The sequence below is a fragment of the Pyxicephalus adspersus genome, chromosome 4, assembly GCF_032062135.1.
Source record: "Pyxicephalus adspersus chromosome 4, UCB_Pads_2.0, whole genome shotgun sequence".
Classification (NCBI taxonomy): domain Eukaryota; kingdom Metazoa; phylum Chordata; class Amphibia; order Anura; family Pyxicephalidae; genus Pyxicephalus; species Pyxicephalus adspersus.
The window spans coordinates 85,827,703-85,836,207 of NC_092861.1; the positions used below are offsets into that span (position 1 = coordinate 85,827,703).

At 38.3% G+C, this 8,505-nt stretch overlaps 1 protein-coding gene across 1 annotated transcript in view; it reads left to right on the forward strand.

Annotated features, from left to right (window-relative positions):
* Positions 1 to 8,500, forward strand: part of LOC140329822 (nuclear receptor coactivator 7-like) — a gene marked incomplete at its 3' end in the record, with an annotated part of 47,148 nt that extends 38,648 nt beyond the window's left edge. The window contains exons 4-8 of the mRNA XM_072410216.1: positions 3,966 to 4,045; positions 5,729 to 5,836; positions 6,709 to 6,813; positions 7,817 to 7,942; positions 8,396 to 8,500. Of these exons, the coding sequence (XP_072266317.1) occupies positions 3,966 to 4,045; positions 5,729 to 5,836; positions 6,709 to 6,813; positions 7,817 to 7,942; positions 8,396 to 8,500 (524 nt within the window). The remainder of the gene's footprint in view (positions 1 to 3,965; positions 4,046 to 5,728; positions 5,837 to 6,708; positions 6,814 to 7,816; positions 7,943 to 8,395) is intronic.
* Positions 8,501 to 8,505: the final 5 nt, after the last annotated feature.

Here is an 8,505-nt window from a genome sequence, read left to right on the forward strand (position 1 = left end):
TGCAGTGGGAATTAAGTTGGTGACCCGGGAGTAATTGCCATATTGTGCATATGTGTAGTGTGTCATACTTGTATATTATGGTGAATTACCTCCTAGTTAGCCAGCAATACAGGGACCAAGCTTCACTGCCACCTCCATCTTTCCTGATCTTTGTTCTGGTCTGATGTCTTCTTTCTTTGGCCATTGAGTGCCCACTGATAATGCAAATCTATACATGCATGCAAGAATTATTTATCCTGGTACCCGGTACTCTACCCTATTTAGTGTAATCAATGTGGTCTGCATCACAAAAGCAGCGAAGGTGGCTGTGTGATGGTCTATAATACACAGCTAGCACCTCTATGGCAGTATTGCCTCAGGAGCAAGTTGTACACACACTTTTTGATGGTCCTTACTGCTCTTGACATTGCTCCTATGGAATAGAGGAAGGTGTTCAGTATTTCCTGACACAATATGGCATACTGACCTTCTATTCCTGCATGGCTGGCAGCGAAATGTCATATATTATACAGTACCTGACTCAGTCTCTTAAGTAACAGTTCCACTACATAATCCAGCCATTCTCCACTGGTTCCATGGAACGTTTGGGTTTCTACAGACATTTTCAGGGAACTGACACTTATGCCACCAGGTGGAAATCAGACCACCACTGTAATGGGGGCATTCTTCACACTGACTATCATTGTAAGAGGCACTTTGCCAATATTCCCCAATTCCATTATTTTAGGGGTTCCCTGAGAGTTCCTTTGGGGTAAAAGGGTTGAGAAAAGCCGATGTAACCGTATCCAGTTATACATTTAAAGACTGCATATTATTATTTTTTAATCTGTACATTCAAAGCCACTGATACTGCACTGACAACTTGACAATGGTTGCAATGTAATGTATACAGTGTATATATATATGTAAACACAAAAAAGTGGTTTGTGTCATATCAAAGTCTTTTCTGTTATTTTATTTCATTCAAGCAATTTGCTGTAAAAAACCCAAAGTGTTCCCAGCTCCTTTTAGCCGGGCTCACCACCCTGCACTTTTCAGTACCCACCCGGCTGATTTTGGTTGTTACTGATGTTACTGATGAGTTCAGTCACAATACAGGGGCTGCCACCCACCTACTATTTCTTCTTACCCAGCTTAAAAAAATGTTGGAGTTGAACACCAAGATAATAATAGGCTGTCTTTGCTGATCATCTCTAAACAAAATACTGTTGATCTGGTTTTGTTGATCCTGAATGAATGTGCAACATGTAAGTCCCGCTCTGCATTATTTTTCCAACCTTATGACTTTAAGTACCTTAGTATTCTTTGAGCTACCAGTTATTCAGATCCACAGGCCTTTGTATTTTTGGTGTCAGTGGTCCGGATAAAATCTGCAGATCAGGGGTGAGGGGTTAGGGCCTGTTGCAACTAGTGGGTTGCATTAATGCATATGTTTCAAAGTTTGTATTAACATGCATCAGGAGAAGACGTTCATCAGTGCACTGGTTTGCCAATTATTCTTAATGGCACCTCGGATGGACTGCCCTAACAAATAAAAACCCAAGCAAAATGCAGATGTGCTGCGTTTTTGAGAGCCATAGTGGGAACAGACCCTTGGGACCACTAACATTTTTTTATTCCTGAATGTCTCTCCTTGGCAGATACACTTTCCTTATTTGTCTGTAGGAATTTATCAGAACTAAGGGCATGGTTCCATTACAGTGTTGCACTAACCACACATGTCATTTGGCACCCCAAATACACCTTACCAATGGACTGTAGTGAAATGTACATGAACATACATTAAGGTGTGCCGCACATGTAAAAGTCTGTTTATAAATGCCTTCTGTTGCCAATTGCATTGGGGCAGCCTGTTATTGGAATAAGCTTCTGAAAGCATCACACTGCACCAGAAATCATGAATGCTGTGCTTATAAAAGTGCATCGCACAAAGTGTGTGTTTGGGGGTTATAACTTAGCAATCAGACAACTATCATTTTTTAGAAGGAGTAAACATGCATTTCACCTTTCATATGTTTAAACTCGGCGTAGAGAAAAGTAGAACTAAAGATCTGCTTGTATAGCATTTCCATGGGTTTCTTTTCACCTGTAATAATTTAATCTTCTGACACCCACCCAGGTACATAAGTTCTGTGCTTCAAGCCTTAGTATATTGGTGGGGGCTGGGTGAGATCATAGCAGGATCCTTCCATAACTCCTCCTTTTCTGTGTCTAGATCCAGCTGGTCTGCAGAACAATAAAGTAGCCTTTTCTATAGATCTGCATGTAGGGCTCACATCAGAGATCCCATGCTGCAAGAACAAACATGCAGCTTGAACTTTTAGGAACTTTATGAAGCAGCAGCAATAATTTGCACAGATTGCCTGCCTTACAAAGAACATTTCTTTAATTGCTTGAAATCTTAGCATTCCTCTATTATAGTCACTGATCAAAATGTTTGCTGTGGAGTACATGCTTGATGTTGAATACTGCTCTGAGTGTCCTGAAAATAATGAAGCTGAGCCAGACTATGGACAGAAGGAGCAGGGAGCAACAGAAGCAAGTGAGCCATCTCCATCCACTGACAGCTATGCCCTACCTTCCACTAAGCACAAGTGCAGCACAACTGTGGACCCCCTCTATGCCCCCTTCTCTAATAAGCGCTATCGCTGGTCTATTGAATGCAGTCAGTTGCCCCCCAGCTGTGCACATGGTATGTCGGAAACATGCAAATGATGCAGCTTTTTAATCACTTTGTTGCATTTTTTTTGCAGTACCCTTTAGGTTATCCTTATGATATTACTACAGTGCTGTGAACATATCCCCAGATTTATGTTTTGTATTGGCACATGTGTATGGGAGTGGGGTGCCAACTTTTTTGTCTTCTGCAGGATGGCTAACAAATATTTATTTTTAGTAGAATATGAGTAATAATAAATAATATAGTAGTTATCGAATTAGTTTTATTGATAAAGAACTGGAATTCTTAAGTGCAGTTATTCAATTAGCTGCCCTACTTAAAAATGCTAGTTGCTTGGCTTGCTGAAGCCATGACTTTAATACTTTAAGTTACTATGAGACAAAGAATCCTGACATTTACTTTGCTGCATGTGTGTTTTTTAAAAGGGGTTAGTAATGACAGAATAAATATTCTTCTTGCGGCAGATGCACAGAAATGTGATTTAGCAACAGCAGCTTTTCTAAAATAACTAGTTGTTTATTTGCAATGTTATTCACTCTTAGATCAGGTGTTCTGCTTGGCTACACACTTGTTTCCAGTCAGTGACTCATTAAAGCAGCCCTTCTCAAACTTTTTAGCATGGGGGAACCCTTAAAAATTACTTTCGGTTCTTAGAAAACCCCTGAGAATATCTAGAGTTCACATTACATTCACATTGTGATCAGTGGAAAGAATATCTGCCTTACATATAGCCAAACAGTTTATTGATGTCAGTTAAACTGACCTGAGAGGCACAAATTGATCATTATTATATTATCAATATTATTGTATTATTATTATTATCACAGTTAGCAGTATAGTCCATGGGATTGTTATGTGCTTTGTATATCAGGGAATGATTGCTTCAAGGTCTGAAATTAAATGGGTATACGTCACAGGGTACGGTCCGAAAATAAGCATGATATAAAGGTCCCCTAACACCGATGGGCATGATAACGTGTGTTTTTGTTTATTTCAAGGCTGTCTGTACACTTTCAGTAAACAGTATATACACACCTATACTGTACTACATTTGTGTGCTGTGATGTCCTAAAGGACAAGTGCATTACTGTATACTGTGCGTTGTGTTATCCAAAACACATAGTGCGTGTTGCTGAGCTTTAATGTGTGTATTAATATTCATCATATTATGTACAAGGGTGTAAAGTGATCCTGAAAGTTCACTGTGAATTAAGTATATTATTAAGTGATTGGTTTGCGCTCTTATTTCTGTTTTCTTTGACATCACCATGTTTTTTTTTCTCAGGTGAAGTTCAAAATAATAAAAATGAGAAGAAAGAGAAGAAAATGGTCACAAGAAAACCTTTGGGGACTGTTGAGTACATAGTAAGTCTTGCTGCGCTGTCCATAAACTAAGATATTAAAATTTTTCCTGTTTTGGAATAAGAGAGAAAAAAATGAATTTCATGTAGAAAAATCTCCTTTTCTCAGTGAAAGAAAACTGGACTTCTAAAAGGGACCATGATTCGTTCTTATTAGATTACACAATTAAAACATCAAATTTAACATAAATCAGTTGAAAAGTAGATCATTTCTAATTAATGCTCAAGTGATATGCTGATTAGGAATGCCTGTTCTGTGCCTAATTGTGCACTGCCCAACAGACAAATGTAATTCAATGGGTAACTCTCTTACACCCGTAGCCAATATGATTGCTCCTTGCCATTATAACACAGCTCTGACTGTTCTTGTTAACAGCGGGCAGCAAACCCATTGGCTCTTGGTTTTTAGGAGTGTTTGCCCTTTTCCTTACAATCAGCCTGGTGTAATTTAAAGTGGTCATCAGTTGGGCTGATCAATGGTCCTATGTTAATATCAGACATTTACCTGGTTACAGGTGCTACAACAAAGTATACTGGCAGTTTTTCATGTGTTCATTTAGCATGATTGCCCTCCACAAACCGGTAAAATGTTGTTACCTGCCCCAGGTAAAATATCCCAAGACCCCTACAACACGTTAGTTCCTGAAATCATTACCTAGGCCACAGTTTTCCATTACTGTATGGTGGTTTGTGTTTACATGCACATTGTAGGCGTACTTTGCATTGAAAAGAGGTCACGATGGTCACTAAGGTTGGTCTGTTGCTGTACTGACCCATATTCAGCAAGCTTGTGCACTACTTATATGTATGTCATCTGTTCTAGTTACAGGAAGCACCACCTCAATCCCCCCGCCCGCCCAAAAAAACAGATCTAAAACACACTGGTAACTTTAATAGCACAGTTGTCCTGAGCAGTTGATTCCCTGGCAACATATTTTCCTTTGGCTGGGAGTTATGCAGTTCTAAGGGTTTAAAATAATCTTCCTGTGCTAATTCTTAAAACAGCAACAGCTTTCTAATCGGTAAAACTTAAACACTCTAAGCTCTTTATTAAAGAATGTGTTCATGCAAAGCAGCTTCTGAATATATCTTGATGAAAAAGAAAATAGCACTGTCATTTTGTACCCCCTAACCTTTCAGTCTAGACAGCAAGATGGCCAAATCTGCACAGAGAATGCTGGATGGGCTAACGGCAACACTGCAATTCTCAGCTCACGCCATGGTTGCCACATTTATAAACTGTGGTCCGTTATGTTCATCCAAACAAAGCGTCATTTGCTGCTCTCTTTTCTACCCACACCTAATTCACATAAATCTCCTAGCTCCACTGCGAAAAGTGCTTGGTGCATTTTTGTTTTTTCTTCTTAGCTCTATTAGGCTGAAGTATATATCTATAAAGCACACTGGTGTTTTTATAAATGTGCGTTTTTTGTGTTTTCTTGGTCTGTAAGTGAATTGTAACTATAGATAAATGTAGAAGACATATCGGATTGCATTGTGCTTAGGTTAATGTGCAGGACCATGTAAATGACAGGTCTCCTTTAAAAACTTTGCGTTCTTATTTTTGTAAATCATTTTGAAAGTGACAAATTTAAAGTTTTTTGTCAAAAAGCAACAAAATATTTTATGTATTGTAAAGCATACTTGAGCAAGTGTGTTTATTAAAATGTATTCATTTTCTATCTAGGCTACAAGTACAGATACCCTAAACAGTATAGCACTGAAATTCAACATCACTCCCAATAAACTTGTGGAAATTAACAAGCTGTTCAGTCACATGATATTGCCAGGACAGGTAAACTATTTTATTCTTGTTAAAGCTGAACTGTTTGTATTGTCCCTTGAGTAATGAGCAGTCTGTGACTCTCAGGTCAGTTTAACTGACACCAATTATCTTTTTGGATATCTGTAAGGGTGACATTCCTCCCACTAATGTACTGTGAGCTATGGAAATAGTAATTATAGCAAGGGTATCCCTGAGACCTGAAAGGTGTTTCAGTGGTTTCTTCATCGAGAAACATTGCGCTAGACTATCCAATAAATTTGGATCCAATCATGCAGGCCCTTGTACAACATAGATTGAAATGGAGGTGTAACACATCTGGCAAGCTTTAAATAACTGCAAAAGATGTGACTGGTTCTTTTGTTAGAGAAAGCCTCTCGCCTATTAATACTTGATGATGTACCAATACCCTAGGGCTGAATTGTGCATCAGTTCAGGGCAACGTGACAGGTTCTCTTGTTAGGGCAAGCCTCCTAATCTCAAAAGTTGAACAGAGCAGCAGTATAGTGCTGTAAAGGAGAGTATTAGTTGTTGTTTTAACAAGAGAACCTGTCACATGTCCCTGGTAGAGCAACAAAACATTTTTTAAAATAAAAAAAAAAAGCAACAAAAAAAAAAATAATAAAACCAGTCCTGAGGGAGTTTTGCAGGAATTGGTTTTCATTTGTTACATTGGGTTTTACAGGGGAAGGGTTGAAGCTTCCTTGCTTTATGTGGATAAATAGGATTTTCTGCCATTAAAGACAGTGTCTTAGTGACACTAAAATCCCCCAGAGGTTGAGAACTACCTTTCAGTGGGCTTGGCATTGAAAACAAATTTTAATTACTTTTTGTATGTATGAGACTTCAGTAGTGAATAATACAATGCAAATATTTTCTCTTAGACTCTGTATGTTCCGGTCTGTGAACCTCACGCTAGTGTAAAAGATTCCAGTTCTGGTGTTCTCGCTTCTCCTATGTCGTCAGATGCTGAGTATGATAAACTTCCGGTGAGTTGTGGAATGGCCCACATAAAATTCTTCACTTTAGGAACTAGGCTTCAAAACAAAAATAGTTGAGACATACTGAGAAGGTGTTGGCCTTACAAAGGAAGTGAAAGGTGTGGGTTTAGCACAGGCACATTAGCTTGTTTGGATATCTCGGTATCGGTTGTTGTTGATGCTTCTCATGATAAGCAAGGCCAGTTTATGCTTTAGAAAAAAACATGTTCTGCTATTTGGAACATTTGAGAGCACTGCCCCACATTACATTTTTCAATACATGTTTAATATATAATCTAAAAGTGCCCCTGATGGTGAACCTGCTATATACACCAGGATCACTTGATAGGTCCTGGTGTTTACACTCGACAACTAATACAAATGCCACAGATTCTTAACAAGATAAATAAAACTGTGATGGAAGTACAAGGACTTCCTTTGTATTTAAAGACTAGTTCCCTGGTTGTTATACCGGCACTCTGCCTTCAGTATTTATGAGTCGGTGACCAAAAACAAGTATGCATGTTAGGAATGTTGGGAATTTTCATGTGTACACTTGTTCTAGGTCACTAATTAAAAGTATTAAAGCGGGTTAGCATGACATCACTTAAACAAGCATTAGCAATGGTGGTCTTCATGGTTCTTTAATGAAAGAAAACTTGTACAAAGAGGCTTCTACTGCTGAGCCCTTTCTGCACCTATTTGTTGCCTAACTATCTCTGGCTTTAGTGTTTTTTGAGTTACTGACCTAGAACAAGTTAATAAATCAGGAATCCTAGAGTACCTGTAGTGCTCCTAATCTGTTTACTGATTTCAGGTCGGCCACTTGGAATTTACTAAAATTAATGGATCAGTATGACAACCGAGATCTTGTATTTTTACAATAGGATGTTGTCAATGACCACTTCCAAATACTGCAATATTAACAAAAACATATGTGCTCACCAAAAATACCCTGGACTTTCTCCTTGTCATTTCCATGACACCTTTTCTTTTGTTGGATTGTTTCAAGGATGCAGATTTGGCAAGAAGAGCCTCAAAACCAATAGAAAGAGTATTTTCATCAACATCTGAAGAGGAGGAGCCCATAGTAGTGAAATTTCTGAAAATGAATTGTAGATACATCACAGATGGAAAGGTAATTCAGAAATGGAAAATCTTTCTGGTCCTTACATACATGTGGTGGCTGCTTTTTTTTTTTTTTATTAACAGTCCAGCGTGAGCAATTAATTGGAAAGGGAAAAAAATGGGTGTAAAAGCGATTTGATGTAAAAGTAATCAGTGTGATCAGTGATTATACTACTGACTTGTAATTGCTTACTTCTTGTAGGTCTTTGTCATCTTATTATTTTAAAGACTCTTGGGCTTAGATATACTTTCATATAACAAGTTACACAAAATACATTTACATTGTGCGCAGAACAATGACCTATGGAATCAAAACAGGTCCATGTTTATAGCAGCTAATTGAATTGTGGTGGAATCATGGTGCTCAGAGCTAATTTACTTTTGCATGTATTTGTAGCACTTTTTAAATCATTTATCAAGTAAACATCTAGATACTTATTAATAAGGCTTTCCATGTTTCTAGGGTGTTGTTGGTGGGGTAATGATAGTCACACCAAACAATGTGATGTTTGATCCCCATAAATCTGATCCACTGGTTATTGAGAATGGCTGCGAGGAGTATGGTCTTATCTG